The following is a 25,691-nucleotide window of genomic DNA, read 5'->3' on the forward strand; positions in this document are numbered from 1 at the left end:
AAGAGATTTGCTAGGCTAATTATGAACTTAATAAGAAAGGTTAAACAGGCTAGGTCTTTATTCGTTAGAGTTTAGAATAATGATGGTGATTTATTGAAGCATTCAAGATTCTGAGAGGGCTTGATAGAGTAGATGTTGAGAAGATCTTTCCACAGATGGGGGAGTCTCAAACTAGAGACATAGTTCCAGAATAAGAGACACTCATTTAATATTGTGATGCAAAGAAATTCCTTCTCCCAGAGGGTAGTGAATGTCTGCTGTGCTCTACCCCAGCAAGTTGTGGAGGCTGGTTCACTGAAGATATTTAAAGAGGAGGTAAATGGATTTCTGAAAGATCAGGGAGTTGAGGGCTATACTTAGCTGGGAAGAAACGAGGGTTGCAGATGAAGCAGATCAGCCATGAACTTGTTGAAAGACCAGGCAGACCTGTGGGGCCAAATGACCTAGTCCTGTTCCTATTTCTTGTGTTCTTTTATTCACGACCAAATAAGAATATTAGTGGATAAAACTGTGTTTCCTGTCATTTACTAAAAAAATTATAGAATAAAAATTGCATTATCCAGCATGCACCATGACCAGGTGTGCCAGTAAATCAAAAATGTTGACTAACTCATTGACTCTTCTCATTGTGAACACTCCTTCAAAACCTTCAGCAGGTTCTTTTGCAATTATTCAGACTGACAATGTTGGGTTTTTGTTAAAGTAACAACAGTGGCACTTGGTTGGGATTATGGGATATCAGAGAGGCGAGGTGAGGTGCCAGATAATGCAAATTTTACTGTATGTGTAAGCGCTGCTTGAACTTAGTGACTCAACCCTCACTCCATGAGTTATTTATAGGCTTACTTGGGACGAGAGGGGAAATAAGTTTGGATGTGCAAATGCAGTTGATTCATTTGTAGTACATAGAGAATGGTAGAATTCCTATGGCGTGGAAGCAGGCCATTCCGCCCATCGAGTCCACAGCGACCCTCTGAAGAGCATCCCAGCCAGACATAACCCTTTGCCCTGTACCTGTAACCCTGCATTTCCCATGGCTGATCCACCTAACCTGCACATCTTTGGACTGTGAGAGGAAACCGGGGCACCCGGAGGAAACCCACGCAGACATGAGGAGAATGTGCAAACTCCACACAGACAGTTGCCTGAAGGTAGAATCGAACCTAGGTTCCTAGCGCAGTGAGGCAGCAGTGCTAACAACTGAGCCATCATTCTGCCCCTTTCTGGTGTACTAAATCACATTTTGTGCAATCAGAGTGCAAGACTCCTGTGCCACGTAGGAACCATTCACTGCAAGGAAAAGGTTAATTTGTAATATGAAGTATCTTAAAGAGCTTTCAGGATGATTTTATCATTTCCAGCCCCTCCACCCCAATTGCTGCTTAGGTGGAAGTTCCAAATAACTTAAACTGACTTGTACATAAGCAATGCATTCAATCAGGCCTATCTCTATTTCTTATACTGTGGTTAAAATCTGGTTGTAGTTTAGTGAAAGGCATCTGCAACTGTTCTTATATTAAAGCAATGTCCAAAATGCATCCACATTGATGGCTGTTGGAGACCGTAAAAGGCAGAAAATTAGGTGAAGGAAATAAAAGCTTTTCAATGATTCAATGGAAACTCAAAAAAGAAAATTCCTGTGGATGATAACAAACCTGAGGGATTATACCCACTAGGAGAGAGTGAAGACATTGGCTGTTTTCTCTAGAAAAGCAAAGAATAAGATGTGGCCTTTTAAATTATGGAAGACAGTTTGACAGAATAGATGAAGAAAAGAATGTTGCAATTGTGGATAGTCCAAAACCAGTCATTACCAATACAAAATAGTCACTAACAGTTCCATACAAGGAATTTGAGAATTTTATTTCTAAAATCCCGGAGAGTGGCAAGAATAGGGATCTAGTTCCCACAGGAAGTGGTTGAGATGAATCATATAGGTACATTTAAGGCAGAAAATAGATAATTAAAGGAGGAAGAGGTAAATAGGTTGTGTTTATAGGCACAGTTGAGGTATGGGTGGAAAGGAGTCACATGAAGCACAAGTCATATGGGCTGAATATTCCATGTACGTGCAGCAAATTCAGTCTATTCACTGCATGCCATTGAGGTCGGTCAAGTAGAAAACAAAATGGAAGAATACTGTTCAAGCTTCTGATTGCTATCCTTGGATTCCTGCAGGATCCCTGCAGCCGGGTCAGTGTTCAAGGGGCATAAACATGCACGGCCTCGCTTTCATCACCATACTCCTCCCATCCTCATCATCCCACTCAAACAACTCCGATTTACTGAATGACAAAGCGACAGTTTGGGCTGATCAGAAGCCAAGATCTGGATAGCAGAGGTCTGGACACTAAACGCAATACTTTAATGCTATGATGGGAATTGGTATACTCTTATGTGGATATCAAGAGGTTGGAAGTAGTAATGAGGAACTCAATATCTACATAATAAAACAGTTCTAAAAATCCCCTTCAGACATCTACTAATGTGATCTGTTAATATTTCTCTAAACGTTGTAATAATGTCAAAATGCAACCTTGGGCGAAAAATTGGATTAAAATAACATTGAGGCTGACCCACCTCCCACACTCGCTACTTTAGGTGAGGACACCTGCCTGAAATCAGTCAACCCCCTCACAACCCCACCCCCCGCCGACTGACTCCCTCTTCAAATGCATTGAGTAGTGTGATGGTCCCGTTCTTGTGTGGTACATATGACGTACATTTACCATAGAAAGTTATTTTAAGGCATGAGCAATTGTGGATTGGAGACAATCAGCCTCCCAGGCACTTAGAATTAACTGTTATTAATCAGGAGTTTCATTCCTTTGTGGCATAGAGTTATATTGTCATTCGTTAAAGGTTTGATGGTTTGGGGTTTCACTAGTGACTTCTGTGAGATTTTACTATTACTTAGTATTGAAATGTGTTCTTTGCTTGCCAAGTACTGAGTGCATCACAGACGAAGTGCATTTTGGTTTAATCAGGTATTAAGCTATCCTTTCCTGCTGAATGAATCAATGCCGGGAAAAGGTGCAGTAAATTCTGGGATGTTGTACGTCTGATCAGTTTTGTCTGCCTTCTGTTAGTGAAATCTGCAACATTTGATTTCAATGGAAATGAGAATTAGATGGATTCTGTAGCAGAGGGTGATCCTTCCTGCCAATTTCCCACCCAAGTGGGTGGTGGAAACTACCCTCTACATGCTGTATGTGAAAATGGGAAAGGGGAGAACCTGAGGGGAAAAGAGAAGTTCTCTCAGTTTCTTTGAAAGTCATTCCAGACCTTTGACTGGCTCCTCGCCCAGTCCTGAACCAAATAATCCAGGTCTGATGGACTGTCTAGTAGTTGAGCCTTTTTCACTGTTGGTGTATTTTATCCCTAGCCAGGCTATTAAGTGGAATGTATCATCATGCCAAGGATTCTCTCCCTGAAGGAGCATAAAACTGAGCCAGCTGAGTTTGCTGAAAATCTCTCATTGACTGTGGAAGCAGGTTGAATAATGGCTAGAGATAGCGGCTGCTGAAGCTCTTATCCCTTTGGACAAAGGAGATTGCTAGATGGTGAAGAGCTTTTCTGAAGAATTAAAACATAAATAGAAACCATTTCGAAATTGGAGACTAATTTCATTACAATCCTTTTAGCTAATGACATTTCACAAGCTACGCAGTTGGTACTGTTAGATTCATTCTGTGCTTTTGTCTCTAGATTTGGGATTTAAACACAAATACTTTAATTTCCGAAAGACTAACTGATCTCTCACTCCATGAGTTATTTATAGGCTCATGGGGACGAGAGGTGAAATACGTTTAGATGTGTAAATGCATTTGATTAGTTTATTGTACATGATAAAACAGTTCTAAAAGTCCTCTTCAGACATCTACTAATGCGAACTGTTAATATTTCACTAAATGTTGTAATAATGTTGAGGTACAACCTTGGGTAAAAAGTTGGATTAAAATAACATTGAGGCTGACCCACATCCTCCTCCTCCTGCCCAAAAAAAAGGCATTTTACTTAGGTACAAATATTGCAGCACCTGGAGGTGAAGGCATCTGCCTGGAAACAGCCAACACCCCCCTCCCTGGTCTGACTCACTCTTCAAATGCATTGAGTAAAGTGAAGGTCCTGTTCTTACATGATAAATATGACATACGTTTGCTATAGAAAATTATTTTAAGGGAAAAGCAAGTGTGGATTGAAGGCAATCAGCCTCTCAGGCACTGAGAATTAACTGTTATTAATCAGAGCCTCATTTCTTTATGTTTTAATATTTAGAGAATTTTTCAATTAGATTTAGCTTTTTTTTCAGTTCATAATTTACCTCTCTTTCTCTTTCTGAAATGACTTGCCATAGGTCAATGTCTTCCAGTCAGTGGAAGACATTTTATTTGTTCATGGGATATGGGTATCAGTGGCTGGACCAACATTTGTTGTCCATCACTAATTGCCCTGTAGTAAATGGATATAAACTGCATTCTTGAACAACCGCAGTCCTTGGGATACTGGAAGACCGACAGTATTGCAAAGATAAGAGTTTCAGAATTTTGAGCCAGCAACAGTGAAAGAACAGCAATATAGTTTCAAGTCAGGATGGTGGGTGACTTTGTCACTACCTGTGAATCATTCCATGATCTGACCCATTTGTGATTTTTGAACCAGGACTTCTGATGTCTGGGTAATTGGGTTGGTTCAGAAGCAATTAAGAATTTAGTTGTGCGCAATTCAGTTCTCCTGGTTAATCATTAAGACTGACTAGGTATTAACCAGTGTAAGATTTCAAGAGTAATTATCCAGGGAAGACCCACATGTGCATCCCAAGCTGCTGACACTGAGCTCAGTGTTGGACACGTTTGGAGAAAGTTCCAGGCAGTAAAAATCAGCCCTTTGGAAGTGTAAACTTCCCAGGGGATTGCTGCATGTGTCTGTGTGCCAGGACTTCTTCAAGGTCCAGATGCAAGTACACGTTTCACCTCTGACGATCTGCAGAAAATTTGAACCATAGAATTCACCATTCTAGTCTACATTTTCTTGTTCGGAGCTTGAACTGCTCATTCCGCAAATCTTCACTCTAACTGGTTGAGAAAACGCACAAAGGGACTCGCATCCCAGCTGCCCTGCAGAGGGCGCTGAGCTACTTCCTTCTCAAACTCTCAGCAATGTGCAGGACAAAGCTTTATCGACATCAAATAAGCAAAGTCAAGTTGAACCAACACAGACTGAATTCATGGTCCATCACAGCAGTTCTTGGGCCATTGTTTTAGATTCAACTCTGAAGAGGATTTTTCAGATGTTTATTATACCCCCACCTGTAGGCCTGGCAGGCAATGCATCCCCACCAGTACTAGTTGCTGTGCACTCTTGGTGTTGGTGTCCACAGTAGCAGATAAGTGTGGAATCACACAGGGAGATGAGAGGGGAGTCCCAAAAGGGTGGACCATGATGACCATGTAAGGCGGGAACGCCCAGGATAGAATGATCTGGATAGTGGGCCAGTGATTCCTCCTTTCCTGAGGCCTGAGCAGAGTTATTTGCTGAGCTTCATGGAAAAATCCATCACTTCCGTTGTAACAAAATGTGCTGTCTAGTCCCTAAATTACTTTATAATGTATTTTCCAGATGAAGTATTTCAAAATGTTACTACACAGGAAAGGAATTGAAAGATCAACTCAACATTACTTTTAAAGCAAACATCCAATTTATTTTGTCAGAAGTTGTATTATTTAGCATAAATTTTGTAATTTCTGTGTAACTGATAATACTGTGCAGAGCGGTTAGATGCTCGTATGGAAAACAAATCATTAATGTCTGATTTTTTAATTCTGCAAACTTCAGGGCATTCTTATTCATTGCCCAGCAAAAACATAGTACTTCAGTATGAAGGATATTTTTAGTATGTTTGCTGATTGTGCTGTTTACTGCAATTGAAAACCAAGATATTTCTACATTGCACATGTACTCCAAATCTTACCTATGTACATTGTTTTTGCAGCTACCAAAATGTTAAGTCTTTGTGCTAAATTGTATCTGGGAACTTCCTTTCTGTAGTTTTTCTGCTCCTGGGCAAAGTAAAGCAGGTCTAACAAAGTTTGCAGATGAACAATACCAGTGTTCTCTGTTCAGGAGTGTTTCAGTATAGAAAAATGAACATAACCACTTAAATGTCTATTCAAAGAGTTAGTTACTTCATGATCATTTACTGGAAGGATATACGCTAACATAGAACAGAGACAAGTGAGAATAAAATGAGACTAATAAAAAGAATTATCAAAAAACTGCGATTGAATTTTTAAGGAAGCCATGAAGTGACTTTTTATATACTTTAAATGACATCCCAGTTGCTAGCTTGCTTGTCTTTTGGCAAAGAAAACTTTGATGGTATTTTGTGCCTTTGATGGTTAATTATCTTGAAAATGTGATAAAGACTAGTATTCATTTGGATTCTGAGGGAAAAGAGGGATTCGACCACCATCATCAAAGTGTAGCTCACTTCTGACCTGCGGAAGACAATTATAAATTTTCATTTAGGGCTGTTGAAGATTTAATTAAAGGCATTATCAGTTGCCAGCTGCAGGGCAGTGCGAAGAAAGTGAATTACATCTGCTGGTTATTGAAGGTGGAGAAGTACTGATGGTTTTTGTTTTGTTTCCTTCTTTTACAGATTCTACTTTCTTCCCGGGTCGATGTGCTGAGATCTTTGCTAAAGGTCAGAGCATTGGCAAGCTGGGAGTTCTTCATCCTGATGTTATCACCAAATTTGAACTGACCATGCCCTGCTCTGCTCTCGAAATTGACATTGAGCCCTTTCTTTGAGCGATGAGATTGCTTCTTAGTTCTTATCACACTTTTTGTGTCCTTAAGTCATTCTGTGCAAAGAGCAACTACTGACACTGTTCAGCTGTAAAGATAAATATTTAATGAGGCAGAGGATCCCATGTCTGCTCTGTGGTTAAATATATTTTCCCTTCTGTGATTTTATCTGTTTGCTTGAAACTTGATAGTACATTCTTTAGCATAAATCAATTGAAACTATAAATGTGCAAAGCTGCAATTCAGTGCAACATGTAAGCATAATATTCGAAGTAAAAAAATTTACAACCAAAATGTTGATACACAGAGGTCTAGCTTGCCTGCTGTAACACGAACCATTCCCTGAAACAAAAACTGCTCTCTGTTTTCTGTATATTAATAGCAGCAAATATGATCTAAAAGAAATGCATATATAATGGATAAAATAGTTTTGGTTAGTGGCATAAAGCCAACTGGATGGTTTTCCCTGTTCAGTGTTACAGTACTGTATGCAAAAGTGGCAACTGCCAATGGCTACATTTATCCATTTTATAATGTAAATATGTGGAATACCTAAATCATGTAATGTCTGCCAGTCTGCAATGAATCAATTATTTTCTTCCTGCCCCATAAGGATTTAATAGCATTTAATCAGTTGAATTGGTGCAGTGGCTGCTTTACTTCTCAATGTTGAGAATGCACTACTTATAAATGCTATGGTGTAAACAAACCCATCATTCAGGAAAAAAAAGGCATTACAATGTTATCTATTTTGTGTCATTATCAGTAGCACTTCTGACTCTTCATAATGAACATCAATTATTCTTGATTAGACTATGTGTAAAAGAATGAGAAACAATGGATTCTCTGTGCCAGGCAAATGCATCTATCTACCAGTCATTGAGCCAAGATTAGGAATTGCACTTTTATCTGAATGCTTGATTGTTTTATTGACTGGCACAGCTCAGGCTATGGTTAACAATTCAGTTAGCGAGTGACCTGTTGTGCAATTCTAGGATTTTCTATTTTTGCTTTTTAAAAATTTATCACGAAGATATCTATGCAGGATTTTAAAACTGTTGACTAATATGATTTTTAGGAGGGTGCTATTTCTCTCTGGAAGCTTTTAAAGTTAGTTAATTTGTAGCTTTGGTCAAGGATCCACTCACATATGATTTCAAGTCTCTTTCTTTCAGTTCCCTCTTAACTATCATCCTTTGCTGCTTCCCTTGTTCTATTTAAAGTTACTTACTGTTCTATGGATTGGCTAGCAGGATGCATCAGTTTTATTTCCTGCAGTTGTATGGCCCACCACAGTGGCCTGCTTTAGAACTAATGAAACCCATCTCATGCCCTTGGGCGTTTTTAAACTTTGAAGTCAAAATAGTTACTTTTTTTTGTTGTGAGGAAATCCTGGCAGTGGCTAACCATTTCACTTGCTTTGGAATTTTTGTGTGGGCAGTAAATGCGAAGGATAAAACTGTTTTTCCAGATGTGTTATAGGCGCACAAACAAAAATGTAAACGTTGAAACACTAGCCTATACCCAGAGGTTTGGGAAGAGTGCACCTTAGTCATTGTGTAGCTTTCATACAGTTTCTGAAGAAATTTTTAGGTATTCCCTTAACCTCTAAGTAGAAACCTGATTAAGAAAGACTTTTAAAACTGACTTTATCCACTGCTGACATCCCAAGTGATTCAGCAAATGTATCCACCTAATCCCTGAGGCATGAACATATGCAATGTCCCACTTCTGCTACCATGGCTGCATTGAGTAAGCTGATCTCAGTTGGCCAGTGAGAGAGGTTCTTCAATGGGTTTCGATGTTCTTTGCTTAAAGAAGGGGAAAAAATGGCTAGACTTCCTTCTGGTCTTCATCCAAGATCCCTTCCAAAAATGTGCAAGTTTAGAATTTGAAAAGCATTCTAATGTGTGGATTTTCCTATAAAGATTTTCTTCTAGTTGTCAGTACTGGCTGCCGATTGTGGTACTTTGGAATAATTAAAAGATCATATTTCTGTAATATTACTAATTGGCAGTTGATAAATGAAGGGTTTGCAGTGCATAAGTGTGTACATATAATATTATTTGCACACTTCAATAAGGCAGTATGCTTGCTGCAATTATAATCCCCCGAGGGATGTATTACTCAGTGATTGGCCTCAAAACATAAGATTTTATTTTTAAAATTTTACTACAGCAAACAAAATAAAATCAACAGCAACTAAACATTATTTACTAGCAATTGATGCACTAACCTACAAAAAGGGCACTTCCTGCACGAACCAATTAACGCAGTGGAATCCCACGCCATGTTGAAAGGTTATTTCATACACTTGGCAGATATGTAGCCTGTAGTTAAATTCCACTTTCCTCCCAGCTATCCAACTAGACCCCTTCTCCCTGCTACAATGAGAATTGCGTGACTGATCTTTTGGTGCTGTAGTGATTCTATCATCACCAGGGTCCTAAAGGTGTAGTTCCCAAGATTCTCAATTAGGAACTGAGGAATAGGTACAGGCCATTCCGCCCCTTGAGCCTGTTCTGCCATTTAATGAGAGCATGACTGATCTGCAGCTTAATTCCATCCAGCCATCCTGACTCCATAATGCTTAATACTATCAGTTAGCAAAATTAATCTCTGACTTAAAATATGAATTGAAACAGCAGCTGTTTTTCTTTTGCAGGTAAGAGATTTGGCACCTTCTGTGTGACTGATCTCTTTTCACCTGAATGGACCATCTCAGAATTTAAGTTTATGTTCCTTTGTCCTAGATTCCTCACAACAGTGGAAACCAATCTTTCTTTCTACTTTGTTAATTTCTTTCAAACTCCTAAGAATCTAAATTAAATCACTCCTTGATTTTCTATATGGTAAAGAATATACACCTAGTTTAGGTAATCTCTCTTTATAATTTAACCCTTGGATCCCTTTTAAAATTCTGATTTATATGCGTTGCATTCCTTTCAAGGACGATATCCCTTTTCTAAAACTGGGCTGAGTAGTCCAGATGTTTGTCATTTATTTAAACAATTTGAATGAAAATATAGAAGGCATGGTTAATAAATTTGCAGATGATATCAAAATTGGTGGCATAGTAGACGGTGAAAAATGTTTTGTCAGATTACAAAGGATCCTGATCAAATAGGTCAATGGACTGAAAAATGGCAGATGGAGTTCAATCTGGATCATAGAATCCCTACAGTGTGGAAACAGGCCCTTCAGCCCAATAAGTCCACACTGACCCTTGGTGCATCCCACCCAGACCCATCCCCCTATAACCTACCTTGGCTACACACCCCTGAACACTACAGGCAATTTAGCATGGCCAATCCACCTAACCTGCACATCTTTGGACTGTGGGAGGAAACCAGAGTACCCAGAGGAAACCCACGCAGACACGGGGAGAGTGTACAAACTCCACACAGACAGCTGCCCAAGGGTGGAATTGAACCCAGGTCCCCGGTGCTGTGAGGCAGCAGTGCCAACCACTGAGTCACCGTGCTGCCCATGAGAATAGATAAATACTAGGTGTTGCATTTTGGTATAACAAACCAGGGTAAGGCTTATACAATTAATGGTAGGGCCTTGGGTAGTGTTGTAGAACAGAGGGACCTAGGGGTTTAGGTGCATAATTGTTTGTCTACCTGTGATGCAAACTTCAAAGTGGTTAAGAAGACATTTAGCATGCTTGCCTTCATTACTCAGACCTTCGAGTGTAGGAGTTGGGAAGTCATGTTGAGGTTGTACAGGATATTGGTGAGGCCTCTTCTGGAACACTGTGTCCAGTTCTGGTCACCCAGTTATAGGAAGGATATTATTAAGCTGGAGAGGGTTCAGAAGAGATCTACCAGGATGTTGTTGGGTATGGAAGGTTTGAGTTATAAAGAAAGGCCGGATAGGGTGGGACTTCTTTCACTGGAGTGTAGGAGGTTGAGAGGCAACCTTACAGAAGTGTATAAAATAATGAAGGATATAGATAGAGTTAACGGTTGTTGGCTTTTCCCTAGGATGGGGGTTTTCGAGACAAGGGGGCACACTTTTAAGGTGAGAGGAGAAAGATTAAAAAAAAACTGAGGGGCATTTTTTTTCCGCGGAGGGTGGAATGCATGTGGAATGAACTTCCTGAGGAAGTGGTGGATGTGGGTACAATTACAACATTTAAAAGACATTTGGATAAGTACATGAATAGGAAAGGTTTGGAGGGATATACCAGGAGCAGGTGGGTGGGACTAGTTTAGTTTGGAATTATGTTCCACATGGACTGGTTGGACTGAAGGGTCTGTTTCTCTGCTCTATGACTCTATGTATACGAACCAAGGGTGTGCATAGATGTTGCAGGAGTCCTCTCTTTTTTGTATTCTAGTTCATTAATTCCATTTTATACTTTTCTATTAGTGAACTATGTACATGAATACTCTAAATCTGTTGAAACCCCCACTGTTCCTAGCTTTCTCCTATTTCAGAAAAACATTGATATATCCTGTTCTTGTGAATGTGGACAACAGAACACTTGCATGTGTTGATATTCTTCTGCCACTATTTTCCTCCTGATAGACTATGTCACCCAATTTCCTTTACAACCAATCTTTGTCATTTGCAAACTACATCTAATTTGTTGATTAAATCATTGATAAAGAAAGTGAATAGTTGAGGTACCATAAGTCATAGACACCATTAATCACTTCCTTCTGTATCAAGTATTTACCCATTATTCATACTCTGTTTATTATCCCTAACCAAGTCAGTCATTTACCCTCTGTAGTGATTGTAGAATATGAGTTCCCTGTTTGGACCAGATTAACATCCCCAATCAGGGAGCCCTGGCTGACAGATAAGAACAAGAGTGTCAGATATCCTGTTCACTAAGAGCTGGATCAGTGTCAAGGGCTCTCCACGTATAAATAAAGTGTGACTTGATGACAGGATTCCGGCCTGTCTGGAGTCATTTTAGTGGTGATGAGAGAGAAGCAAGCTCGTGAAGAAATTCGTCTTTGAGTTGGGGTAATCATTCCTGGCATCATGCCGTTATTCGGGAAGCTTGACTCATTTGATCCTGCTGTTGAAGACTAGCCCCAGTATGTTCAAAGTTTGCATTATTTTTTATGGGCAAATGACATTGGGATAGATGAAAAGCAACATCCTGCCAACTTGTGGGCCTGCAGTTTTTTTTGATTATTAGGAGCCTAACTTTCCTTGAGGCACCAGATACTAAAAGCTTTCAAGATTTGATGGATTTAGTAAAAGAATATTACAACCCCAAGATGCCTCTAATCCTGCAATGCAATTCGAGAATTGGGGAATCTGCATCAAGATTTTTGACAAGGTTAAGATGACTGGCAGAGGCGTGTGACTTTGGTTTAACCCTTAATTAGATGCTGAGACATGTTTGGTATGTAGGATTAATGATGTACTCAATCAAAAACGCCTACTAGCTGAAGCCCAACTGGATTTCAGATAGGCACTACAACTGGCTTTGTCATTGGAAAATGTGGCAAGTAGAGCATATAAGTTTGCGAGGTATTCCGATGGAAGTGGACACCCATGCCAGTCCGACTCAGCTTAAAGAACACGACTTGCATGAAGACAATTGCATATCCTCAGTCAGGACATATCCTGAACAGAGGGACCCTAGATCAGCCCACAGCAAACCCCACAACAAAGCCAAGCCTCGGCCAAATGCTTAAAATTTTCTTCAGGATTGGGCCAGCAAGCCATTATAATTGCTGCCGGTATGCGCACTCGAGACAGCAAAACAGTCTTACTAGACCTAAACTGAATAAGAGAACTCAATGGCTAGTATCCAGGTGGGTGCACACCCTGGAAAGTCCACCTACACCGGGTTGGAACAGTTAAATTGATTCTGTTTTGGATGTTGCTAAACAATCAAAATAAATATCTGGTTAAATGGTCATCCCCTTTGAATGGAGGTCGATACTAGCACGGCTGTTTTGGTGATTGCAGAATCAGTCTTTAACAAAATGTGTTCTGGACTCTAACCCTTAAGTTTGCACAATGAAGATTGAAAATCAATACCGGGGAACCTTTACAGATTAAGGATGCAACTTGAGTCTGGTCTCTGATGAGAAGCAGCTGCTTCAGTTACCACTGGTTGTCGTAAAAAGCTCAGGCCCAAGCTTGTTGGGGCAAAATTGATTGATAAAGATTCACCTAGATTGGCTCAACATTTTTTTGATTAGAAAATGGCTGCCTGAGTGAAGTCCTAATTAAATGTCCCAAAGTTTTTCAGGAAGGTCCAGGGACTATCAAAGGAGACAATACCATCTTGCATTTTGACCAGGAAGCAAATCCACGATTCTAATGCCCACCCATTGCTATTTGCTTTACAGGTAAAAGTAGAGACAGAAATTAGAAGCCTGGAAAGTGAAGGAATCATCAAACCAGTGCAGTTTGCAGAATGGGCAGCACTGGTCGTATCTACAGGTGGTTCTCCTATAACACGGTAGTTATATTCTTGTGTGACCTCGTGCTATAGAAAATCATGTTATGGGGAAATAGCTATGGAAAATTGCTATACCTGCACAGCAGAAAGTTTGTGTTATCCAAACAGCATCCACTATTCATCAATCATGTTACAGCCAATTCGCGTTAATGGAACACATGTTATAGTAGAAATACCTGTATTGTGAAGCCCAACAGGTCAGTTCGCCCTTTTTGGGGATTTTAAACAAACAGTAAACCAGCTGGATAAATACCCAATCCCTTGCATAAAGGATTTATACACAAAGCTAGTAGGGGCTGCTGACCTTCACGAAGCTGGATATGAACCATGTGTACCTGCAATTCTAGTTGGATGAGGATTCCCAGAAATATGCTACAATTAATTTCCATCAGGGTTTGTTCCAATATACGAGATTGCCATTTGGGGTATTGTCAGCCTTAGCAATTTTTCAGCGAACGATGGAGAACATTTTACAAGGTCTATCCCAGGTCATTATTTATCTAGATTATGTGCTAATAACAGGAAATACCAATAAGGAGCACTTACAAAATTTGGACATAGTCCTTAGACATTTCTCCCAGACGGGCGTACACTTTAGAAGGGAAAATGTGTGTTCCAGGTACGCCAAGTGACCAACTCGGGCTACAGAATTAACAAGACCAGTTACACCTGTTGGAAGATAAAGTGAGGACAGTCAGAGGTTCCTTGGCTCCCATGTCTGAACTGGAACTTAAGTCTTTCTTTGGGCTGGTGAAATATTACAGAAAGTTCGTACATAACGTGGCGTCCATCCTGGCACCTTTGCATCAATTCTTAAAGAAGGGTCACGCTTGGAAATAGTTGCGTAACCAAGCCATAGCATTCAAGAAGTGAAGAAACAGCTATCATCATCTAAGATGTTGGCATACTATGATCCCACGTGAGATCTGGTATTGACATGCGATGCCTCCCATACGGCATCAAGGTCGTATTAGGTCATAGATGTCCCAGTGGTGAGGAATGCCCAAAAGTGTGTGCCAGGATTTTGGCTAATGCAGAGCATAACTATGTCCAGATAGAGAAGGAAGGTTTGGCAGTCATGTTTGGAGTCAGGAAGTTCCACCAGTACCTTTATGGACCTAAATATCTAATAATAATGGACCACAAACCTCTACTGGGTCTACTTAATGAGGACAAGACATTGCTGGCCATAGCTTCAGGCCGAATTCAGCAGTGGGTTCTAATACTAAGTGTGTATAACTACAAGGTAGAACACCATCTGGGAGGCCATTTAGCAAATGCAGATGCATTGAACCACCTCCCACTGGCAGATACACCACTGGTGGTACCACCACTCGAAGAGTCTGTAATAATTTTAAATTTTCTGGACACACTTCCAGTCACAGCTGAAAATATCCGACTTTGGATGCAGAAAGAGCCAGTCCTGGCAAAACTGAAAAAGCTGGTGGTGATGGGGGAATCAAAGGGGCATCACAACCAGAATTGAAACTTTTCTGGATCTGGCGAGTATCTTGTTATGGGGAGCAAGAGTGATTGTCCCAAGCAAAGGAACTCCATCAGGGTCATCCAGGGGTTTCCAAAATGAAGATGTTGGCGAGAAGCTATGTCTGGTGGCCAGGATTGGATGCAGACATAGCCCGACTGGTGGGGTCGTGCCCAGAATGCCAACAAGGACAAAAACTACTGCGAGCAGCTCTCTCACACTTGTGGGAATGCCCAGGTAAAGCCTGGACTTGGTTACATGTTGTCTATGCAGGTCTTTTCATGGGCTCAGTGTCCTTAGTCATTGTGGACGCCTGCTCAAAGTGGCTGTATGAGCATTCAGTTAATTTGTCAAACACGTGGATAAAAAAATTGTGTGCATCTTTTGCAATTCACGGACTTCCAAAAGTTGGTCACAGATAATGGGCCATTGTTTACCAGCAGAGAATTTGAGTATTTCCAAAAGTCAACATAAAAATACAGCTCTATACCATCCGTCATCCAATGGTCTGGTGAAAAGAAAGGTCCAAACATTGAAGGCAGGCTTAAATAAACAGCCTACACCTTCATTAGATACCAAGCTGTCCTGGTTACTCTTTGACTATTGGACCATCCTTCATGCAACTATAGGGATAGCTCTAGCAGAGTTGCTAACTGGGGGCAGCCTCTGTACCATGTTAAGTCTGATCTTCCTGGACCCGGGGTGGGGAGGTTGGGTGGAGAAGGTGAAATGGTATCAGGAACACCAATGCCAGACACAAGACTCCACTAAGCAAGAGAGACAGTTTACTTTAGGGGACAAAGCTTAGTGTAGGAACCACAGGAATGGCCCTGCATGGGTAAGAGGCATGGTCGATGCAAAATCAGGTCCAGTGACACATAAAGTTCAGGTAAGTGCGACGGTCCTGAAAAAGCATATGGACCATATGAAAGCTGTAAACTCACAAATGGTGCACGCAAAATGTTCCTGGCTCCATGGGTTTTCCATCTCCCTCAAGTGTTGAAGATACCTCAGAATCTGAGATGGACACAACAGATATCACCACCTTGATGCCTCTGCTACCTGACTCTGAGAAGCTTCAGGCACAAGACGCGAGCTACTGTACATTACACACTACCTGTATCAGAGGCAGAGTTGGAGGAACCCGACCTGTTGCTAAAATGCCCCAGTAAGATCTACAAAAAAAACAGTACTAGCCTATGTCCTTGGAGTCAGAGGGGGAGGGATGTAGTGATTACAATGATGAAGGGTCTAGGCCCGAAACGTCAGCCTTACTGCTCCTATGATGCTGCTTGGCCTGCTGTGTTCATCCAGCTCTGCACCTTGTTGTCTCAGATTTTCCAGCATCTGCAGTTCCTCCTATCTCAGTGTCAGACATCCTGTTCACTCTGAGAGCTGGCTCTGAGGGAGCTGGTTCAGTGTCAAGGACTCTCCATGTGTAAATAAAGAGTGACTTGATGATAAGATACTGGCCCCCGTGGAGTCATTTCACTTTGAACTTCTTGAGATTTAATTTTAGCTAATAGTCTCTTAATGTACTGCCTTATCAATTGCCTTACAAGGAAATATAAATCCAATGTATAGGCTTAGGAACAGGCTAATAACAATTCAGGGGAACCGCTCATGATTTGTTGTAGTAAAATTGGTAGCTTTGCTGACTCTTTGAAAAGCAAGATGAAAAGCTTACCAATGTCTTCCTCCCAAATTACCACTAGGGCTTGCTAACTGTGCAAGGTGAAAGGGAGAATGTAGCAAACCAAAATGAATCTAAACATCTCCATGCCCTATTGAAAGGTGTCTCTAGATCTCCCCTGACAGTGGAGCACCATTTTTAAAAAAACTAACAATTTTATCTAAGACAGATATGAGTGAGATATGGCAATGATTGTGGCAATGTTCAAAAGAATTTGTTTTTGTGTTCCCTACCAGTGTCAAAAGCCAAAAGCCAGTGTTATCCATTGCTCTTCAACAGTAATCTTAATGTGTTTGAAGAGTCATTGGACTTGAAACTCTATCTTCTCTCCACACATGCTGCCAGAACTGCTGAGTTTCTCCAGCTGTTTCTGTTTCAGATCCCCAATATCCACAGTTCTTTCATTTATCTTAATGAACTTGTTTGATGAGGGAGGGATTAGGGACTGGCAAAGGAGAAATGCTTTACAACAATTGTGTGTAATCGGTAATGTCTTTGACCTGTGTAAAGTCTACAATTCTGGTAGGCCCATAGCTCTCTCTTTTTATTTAAACTGTAATCATAAGAAATTATTGTACTTTCTGAAAAGAGCAACCGTATCTTCATCATGCACCAAAGAAATTGCTCAGTTAATTGGGAAATTTGCATTGTCCCAGCCACGTAGAAAGTGAGGTCACATTGACCTTTGCACATCATGCCTGTGGCTGGAATGACCTGTTACTATGCGACAGCACATGACTTGCTTGCTGTCAGCCACATGCTCTGTCATTTCAGTTGAAGTAGAAGGTTCTATTGTCAACAGGTTTGCATGGTATAAGATCTGCTCTCCTTTGGCCTCTTCTGCTATCCCAGCACTCATCAGATATCTCTCACCGCAGTAAGCAATATTTTACCAAACTGCAACTAAACAATGCTGAAACTCCTAAAAGTCAGTGGATTCCAATTTGTGGCAGTCAACATAGCCATGAAGACCTACAAACCCACCAGTCATGTAAAAACATTCACTACAGACTTTATTCAATGCAGCTTAGTTCTGATGGAACATTATGGATACTGAGTTTTAAGAATCCATGGGGTGAATTTTATGTTTACGAATGTGTGTGCTGTGTGCCTGCACCTCTCCACCCACACCAACCCTCAGCAGCCAAACCGCCATTTTTTAAATAAAACTAAAAGCCAATTCAAATTGTTGACAAGTCCTTGTATTTTATATTGACCATGCCATATTTCACCAGGTGCACGTGAAAAGTGTACGCTGTGAGATACACCAGGTATGAAGAGGTGGTGCAAGTGTCGATAAAAATGTTATCAGTGATAATGGCTGAACTCATTTGGAAAGTCTGCTGGTGAAGGTGACAGCACTAAAGTACATTTACTTATCTATTTCACCCTACAGAAGGAGACACGAATGGGGAAGAGGTGTGACTGACAGCTCAAAACTGAAGTTTGTAGACTCCAGTGTCAGACCTGGAAAACATTATGTCCTATGAATATAGTTCACTCTCCCAGAGATTCATCCCCCACAAGAAGGAAAGAAGAATATGAAGAAAGGCAGCTGGCCAGGGAATGGTGTGTTGTGTGGTCAGCAAGATAAGGAACCTGTTGTGCAAAGGACTGCAGGGAAGAGGAATTTGCAGCAGGCAGCCATAGGTAGAAGGCATTATCCTGCCAACAGAGTATACAGGGTAAGGATGACTTACCTACAAATATCAGTGCTCTAGTGGACAATGCCTGTTTTGCATACTGGCTGGCAGGATAGCTTGTGTTAGTAGACACTCTATACCCATGGATTTGAAGCTTACAGTGGTCTTGAAATCTTTTGCATCTGATTCTTCTGGGCACAAACTAGATATAAGGAAGTCACAGTTTGATACGGATAGAGGGCAGATGGAGTATAATGGGGAAAATGTTGTTCAGTTTGGCAGGAAAAAGCAGAGTCTCACTTGAAATGGAAAATGACTGTGGAATCCCAAGGTGCAGAGGGAGGTGTTCCGAAGTGTACTTATGCATGAGTGATCACTAGCTGATATACCAGGACAGCATGTAATCAAAAAGGTTTATTATCTATAATTGTACATAAAAGAATGCTATGCTTCAGAGCTTCAGATGTTATGCACCTCAAGAATCTTGACACCATCTAGGACAATGCAGCCACCTGACTGGCCCCGCACCCACAAACATCCACTCCCTCCACCACCGATGCTCAGGAGCAATAGTGTGCACATTCCACACTGGTAGATGCACTGCAGAAATTCCTCCACGCTCCTTAGACAACACCTTCCAAACCCACAACCAATGCCATCCATAAAGACAAGGACAGCAGATACTTGGGAGCACTGTAAGTTCCCGTCCATGCCTTTCATCATCCAGACTCGGAAATATATTACTGTTCCTTCAGTGTCGTTAAGTCAAAATCCTGGAACTCCTTCCCTTACGGCATTGTGGGTCTACTTGCACAAAATGCACTGCAGCAGTTCAAGAGGCAGCTCATCATCATCTTCTCAAAGGCAGCTAGGGATGGGCAATAAATGCAAGCCCAGCCAGTGATGCCCACATCGCATGAATGAATAAAAACAGAAGTTATATAGGGCATTAGTCAGACAACATCTCGCATAGTGTATACCGTTTTGGTTGTCTTAATTACAATAGGTGTAAATGCATTGAAAGCAGTTCAAAGGAGGTTTTCTAGATTGATACCTGAAGTAAGTGGGTCATGTTATGAGGGTAGGTTGGACAGACTGGCTTTGTTTCCACAGTAATTTAGAAGAGCAAGAGGTGACTTGATTGAAGTTTGCCCGAATAGTGTAGACAAGGTAGATATGGAAATGATGCTGTCTTTATGGGTGAGATCAGAACTACAATGCCAGCTGCAGAAGTTGGTGCACATGAGGTTTTATAAGAGAGAGATGGGATTCACTACTTATGTAAAGATTAACCTATTAGTGTGTAATTTACTCAATGAGATCACCTTTGCCATAATCACCTGTTCTTCATCCCTTCCAAGCAGCAACACCAGGCCTGGCTGGTGAGGGATGAAATGAGGCTGTTCGGAGGGGCGCATGTGAATGCACATTTCCTGACAGCATTTAATCAATCCAAAGCCAAATGAGCACATCATATGCATAACACACTGACGAAGCAAGTACAACAGGTAATTAAGAAGGCAAATGGAAATTTGCCCTTCATTGCTAGAGGGATTGAGTTTAAAAACAGGGAGATTATGTTGCAGCTGTATAGGGTGCTGGTGAGGCCACACCTGAAGTACAGCGTGTAGTTTTGGCCTCCTTACTTGAGAAAGAATGTACTGGCACTGGAGGGGGTGCAGAGGAGATTCACTAAGTTGATTCCAGAGTTAAGAAGGTTGGCTTATGAGGAGAGGCTGAATAGACTGGAATTAAATTCATTTGGAATTTAGAAGAATAAGAGGAGGGGGATCATATAGAAACATATAAAATTATGAAGGGAATAGATAAGATAGAAGCAGGGAGGCTTTTTTCCCCTGGCGGGTGAAACTAGAACAAGAGGGTATAGCCTCAAAATTAGGGGGAGCAGATTTAGGACTAAATTGAGGAGGAACTTCTTCACCCAAAGGGTTGTGAATCTGTGGGATTCCCTGCCCAGTGAAGTAGTTGAGAAACTTCCTCATTGAATGTTTTTAAAGCTAAGATAAATAACTTTTTGAACAGTAAAAGAATTAAAGGTTATGGTGAGAGGGTGTGTGGGTGGACCTGAGGCCATGAAAAGATCAGCCAGGTTCTTATTGAATGGCGGAGCAGGCTCGAAGGGCCAGATGGCCTATTCCAGCTCCTGGTTCTTGTGTTCTTTATATAATAAGCAAATGCAAACAACAGTAACTGAACACAAAATTGAAACAACAATTTTCAGAACTAACTAAACTGCATAATTACCCTTGCAAAATAGTGTGTGATTAATGTAGTGCTGGTGCTACAGCTCCCTTCTTACCATCTGCTGTGCTGCTGACACTTTCGCCCCTCTGTCTGTCACAAATTTCGCTGGCACTACTGGGACTGTGAGAGACCCAGAATCTTGGGGGTCTCCTGTACAGTGGCAGGAGTCTGATCTGTCACTGTAGGAGTCAATAGCGGAGCAGCAGAGGTAATGCTGTCCCAATCAGAAACAGCCTGAGAAGTGCATTATGACAGCAATAGCTGCTGGCCATTCACCCACTTGAGTTTCACTTGGCCCTACTTGTTCCCTGGGAATAACTAGGATCTAGCTTCTAATCCAGGCTCCTTATCTGCCTCCTGGCTCTGATTCTGAAGCTCAGAGATAAGACAATGGTACACGGGACACCTGAAAATCCTGTACTTCATCAGTGAGCTCAGGGTTTGCCCTTCCATAGCAGTCATTAGTGTCTCAATGGAAGGAGACATGCTTTCTGATGAGTGTCTGATCACAACACTTGTGGCATAGATAACTACTCCAATATCTGTGACAGTAAGCATAAATTTCTGGAATCACTGTTACATCTCCATGTGCCTCTCATTGCACCATGCATCCAGCATCTTTCACCTGGTGGAAGATTCCACAGGGTCGTCATCAGCCTGAGGCTCTGAATCTAGGTCACTTCCAGCAATCCCCTGAATGCCAGAGGCCTACACTAACTCGGTCTCTGACAACTGGTCTTGTGGTTGTGATGTGCTTGCATCACTGTCTAGATCTCTTTCAGCTGAGTTACAAATATCCTTCAATATATGTATTTCCTCACTGGAACTAATTGCTGTTCAAGGATATGACAGTGACCCTCTGAGGCTAACTCCTCAACCTCAGAAGTTAGCTGTGGACCTCAGGACTGGTGGATAAAACTTCAGAGGTTTCACCTGTGGGGAAAACAAACAACAATTACGAAGGTCACCATTTTAATTTGATCTGATCAGAGTTATACATTTCCCACATAAGAACTTGGAGCAGGAACAGGTCATTCAGATCTTCAAGTCTTCTCTGCCATTCTATAAGATCCTACCTGATCTGCCCCAGGCCTCAACATTTCTTTTGTGTCAGCTCCTCATAGCCCTCAACTCCTCGAGAGTTTGATAATCTATCTACCTCCTCTTTAAAGGCTTTCAGTGATCTAGCTTCAACAATTCTCTGGGATAAAGGGTAATAGACATTCACTACCCTCTGGGAAAAAAAATTCCCTTGGATCTCAGTTAGAAATAAATGCTCCCTTATTCTGTAACTATGAGATTCACTCCTAGTGGAAACATCTTCTCAATATCCAACCTCAAGATGCCCCAGAATTTCAATAAGATCAAGTCCCCTTTTTCGAAACTTGCAATGCAAAAAGGCCTGTTTAGCAAACTTTTGATAAATTAATCCCTTCATCAGGAATCAGCCTAGCTAATCTTTTTTGAGCTGCCTCACAAAGCCACACACACACACTTTCTCCATTTTGTCATGGCGCCTTTATAATTAATTTTTAAGGACTTGAATTCAGAAGGATTGTGGGAAAATGGACTGATTCCAAATTCTGTGTTTCGCTGGATTTTTTTACAGATCACTTTGGCCCTTGGAACTTTTCTTTTAACAAGGCACGACTTAGAAACCACATGGTTTCTGCTAATTGCTAGCCTTGTTTGCTGAAGATCATTTACCTCAGTTTTCATGAATGCCAGAGAGCTAGTTTCTGTTTGAACACTATTTTGATGTATGGGAGTTGGTATCCTTCCTGCTGAAGGAAAGGGGTTTCCCAGCACATGTCTCCTTCTCCTGAGAAACCCTTGAATTGCATTGAGTGTGGTACCTGAAACACTGATTGAGCTGCTCTCATGAGAAGCCTCAGTTGGAATATGCCTCAATATTTACTGAACAATTGCATCTGAAAAGATTCCAGGGACAACTGTATATGTCAAGTCACCTGGCCACGTGTACCAGAACACCAAATTGAATCAAATCAAAAACTAAAAGTTATTGGCAGAGAGTGTTAACTTTTCCAAAGTGAATCTCTGCAGAGAAATCCACTTTCTTGCTTTCTTTTGCTTGGTGCGTATGTTTATGTGGTTAGTTAGGGAGGTAAATATACTTTCATATTAGGGGCCGGTATTTTAATCAGTTAGTATCTACATTGAGTAAGTTCTGTTTTCTAAGAAACCAACAATTGTATTTATTAAAAAATCATGATGGATCTGTCTGTTTATTATAAATCAATATGAATAAAGTATGTTTGGCCATATAAGTAACTGGGTAAAACATTCAAACTTATGTTGTGACCAGTGAAGCAGTGGACCTAGAGAGGTAGAGACAGTGCACTCCTCCGATCTTGGTCTAAACAACTGGGAAATGGTAACCAGGGTTGAAACTTTAATACCTTCAAAATTGAGACATTCCTCCCCAAATGCTGCAAACTTCCAAAGTCATTCCCCTCAATACTTTATCCCTTCCACCTGCCTCAGCTTCTTCTGATCCTTCGCCCCACCCCCTCTCAGTACTTTCTGTGCAGCCTTGGCAGGACAGAGCTGTGGGCTTTGGAATCTGATGTCCCTTCAACGTCCTCCTCAGACATCCTCCACAATCGACAGGGCAACTCCCTTGATTTGGTGCCAACTTCAGCACCTCCTCTAGTTCAAGGTTAGGCACCCCCCTTACATCCTTGACTTTTTGTGGGCATTATGTGCCTGCTTCTCCTGCAAAGAAAGAGGAATATTGTAATGAAACTTCTGTGGAAACATCATGCTTTCATTTGTATGGTCAATATGTCCACTGTGGGCAATCAACACTCTTTGATGACCCTTGTCAGCTAACAAGTGTTGCACTTCAGAATTCACCCCCCATCAGACTTCCCCAGTCCCTATGCAGAGTAGTATGTATGCTTTATGTACATGGCCAAGACACTAGGCAATCCCACAATTGACATACATCACACTCTTCCATATAGATACATCTGCATATTGATTACTCCCTTACTCCGGCAGAACATCAGAGCTTATATAACTTCTTACAGCACTGCAACCATGTCTGTCAGATGACCTCATGACTGCTGACCTCCCATGTGACTTGAATCGAGGCTTATTTGTTCTAGCTGGTGGGGGTCTTCTGTTCCCATTAGATTGCATGAGGAAACCCCACCCCAATTGCTGAAGGAGGACTCACAAGGAGTCATTGTCAACCCGTAGATCTGCACTTGGTCTGGGACCTTCTATCTGCCCTTCCGTTCTTCATTGTAAATTAAATATGGAGAAAACTGAGTTTCCTCTTCAGTAGAGAGATAAAGTTTAAGGGTGAAACAATTCTTTGGACACTTCTTATTCAGAAGTGGAATGGGACAGGTGCGTTCAGGTTTTTGTTTTGTCCCTGGCCAGCATCCTGAACAAAACATTGTTTGTACAACAGTCACCAAAACAGAAAGACATGTTCCAACATCTTACTTCTCCAATACTTCAATGGCTTCTGAACAGTTCTTTGCCATGCACTTATTCCTGCACATGTGGATTACTTATACAGCTGCCACCAACTTGTTCCAGGATGCCTTGAAATAGGTAGCGCCATGACTGACGTCCAGTTCACAATTGGATCCAACTTGCACTAGATATTTCTAACTAGAGACCCAATGGGCACCCTTCCCTCACCTAGTTCACCAGCTGGGTGGCCACAAATTGGCTGCAAAATTCTTCATTCTGTCTGCATAAAGGGTTGGGGAGAGGGGGGAAATGGCAGACTATGCACTTCTTGGTTGAACTCCTGTAACCCAGCACAAAATGTCAAATGTAGCCCCATCAGGTCAGCACTCCAACTAATTAATAAGCAATGCAGCCTTATTTTAATAAAGGTCCTGCTGCCTACAGGCAGATGTGTAAATGTCCACAAGTATTCTGATCAGATATGATATGCAGGAGAGTTTGGGCATAGACATCACAACTGCTGTTTGACCCCTGTAATGATAAATTTTAGACCGAAAAATGGGCAGTATGATGTTGAATTACTCCTTTGTAGATGCTTCTCAATTTTGATTCCATTTTGCATTCTGAGAGGGTGAAGTTATACAGCAGACCCACTTCAAATGGCTAAAATTAATATCAATCAACACCATAAAAAGGATTTAATTGCTTCGATGTTGTTCCTACAATACTAATTTATGAAAAGATATAATCAGGTTTTAACTTAAAGAAGTTGACATGGACGTTCACTGTGTAGCATTATAAATCATAAATACACTTCATTTTAGATACATTTCATTTTCACATTACCTGTATATATAGATTCATTGCCTAAGAAAATCACAAGCATTTCACTGATCTGTTGCATGTAAAGATAACATAGAATGCAAAAAGTAATTGTAAATAATTTGAGAAACATTTGTAGGTCATAATTTCAGTGATTGGAGCAGGAATGATGAATAATATAATCAAGGTTGTAATTCACTGTAGAATTGCTGTGGATTTGTTTCGCACATTCAATATCTGCCATTTTAAAATTCTTCGTATCATGCATTTCAGCAACATCAGCAGCAGAAGTCTTTGTTGATATTTTACATTGCAATACCTGCCATTTAAATAGGGTCTGCAATAACAACAATTATATATATTTATGTAGCAATTTGAATGACATAAAATGTCCCAAGACACTTCACAGAGACAGTATAAAGCAAAATATGACTCTGAAGAAGGGTCCTGACCCGAAACATCAACTTTCCTGCTCCTCTGATGCTGCCTGGCCTGCTGTGTTCCTCCAGCTGCACACTTTGTTATCTCTAAGTCACATCATGCTTTATTAGAGCAGATGTCCAGAAGCTTGGTAAAAGAAGTAGTTTTTAAGGATTATCTTAAAGGAGGAAAGTGAGGTGGAGAGGCAGAGAAGCGTGGCAAGGAAACCCAGAGCGCAGAACTAAGGCAGTTTAAGATAAGGCCCTAACAGTGGAGCAATTAAAATTGGGTAATGCTCAAGAGCCAAAATCAGAGGTATTCAGAGACCTCAGAGAACTGTGGGGCTGGAAAGGTCAGGTCAAGCAGGGATTGGAAAAAAGAATGAGAATTTTAACATTGCTTTGTTGCTTAACCAGGAACAAATGCAAGCAATGAACACTGGGGCAATGGGTGAACGGGATTTATTTTACTCATTAGAATACAGGCAGCAATTTTGTATTAAATCATGCTTCTGGAATGTGGAAGATCCACCAGGATGTATTACAACAGTCAAATTTAGAGGTAACAAATGCGTAGAGGCATTAGCAGCAAAAGAAATGAAGAGGGGACAGGGCCTGGCACAGTGGTGGAAATAGGCAGGCTTCGTGAAAGTACAGTTATTTG

General features: G+C 41.1%; 1 protein-coding gene across 1 annotated transcript in view; it reads left to right on the plus strand.

Annotated features, from left to right (window-relative positions):
* Positions 1–7,367, plus strand: part of farsb (phenylalanyl-tRNA synthetase subunit beta) — a 61,890-nt gene extending 54,523 nt beyond the window's left edge. Inside the window, exon 17 of the mRNA XM_048604406.1 lies at positions 6,662–7,367. Within this exon, the coding sequence (XP_048460363.1) occupies positions 6,662–6,813 (152 nt within the window). The 3' untranslated portion in view covers positions 6,814–7,367. The remainder of the gene's footprint in view (positions 1–6,661) is intronic.
* The last annotated feature ends 18,324 nt before the right edge of the window (positions 7,368–25,691 follow it).

This window comes from Rhincodon typus, chromosome 13, assembly GCF_021869965.1.
Source record: "Rhincodon typus isolate 14 chromosome 13, sRhiTyp1.1, whole genome shotgun sequence".
Lineage (NCBI taxonomy): Eukaryota > Metazoa > Chordata > Chondrichthyes > Orectolobiformes > Rhincodontidae > Rhincodon > Rhincodon typus.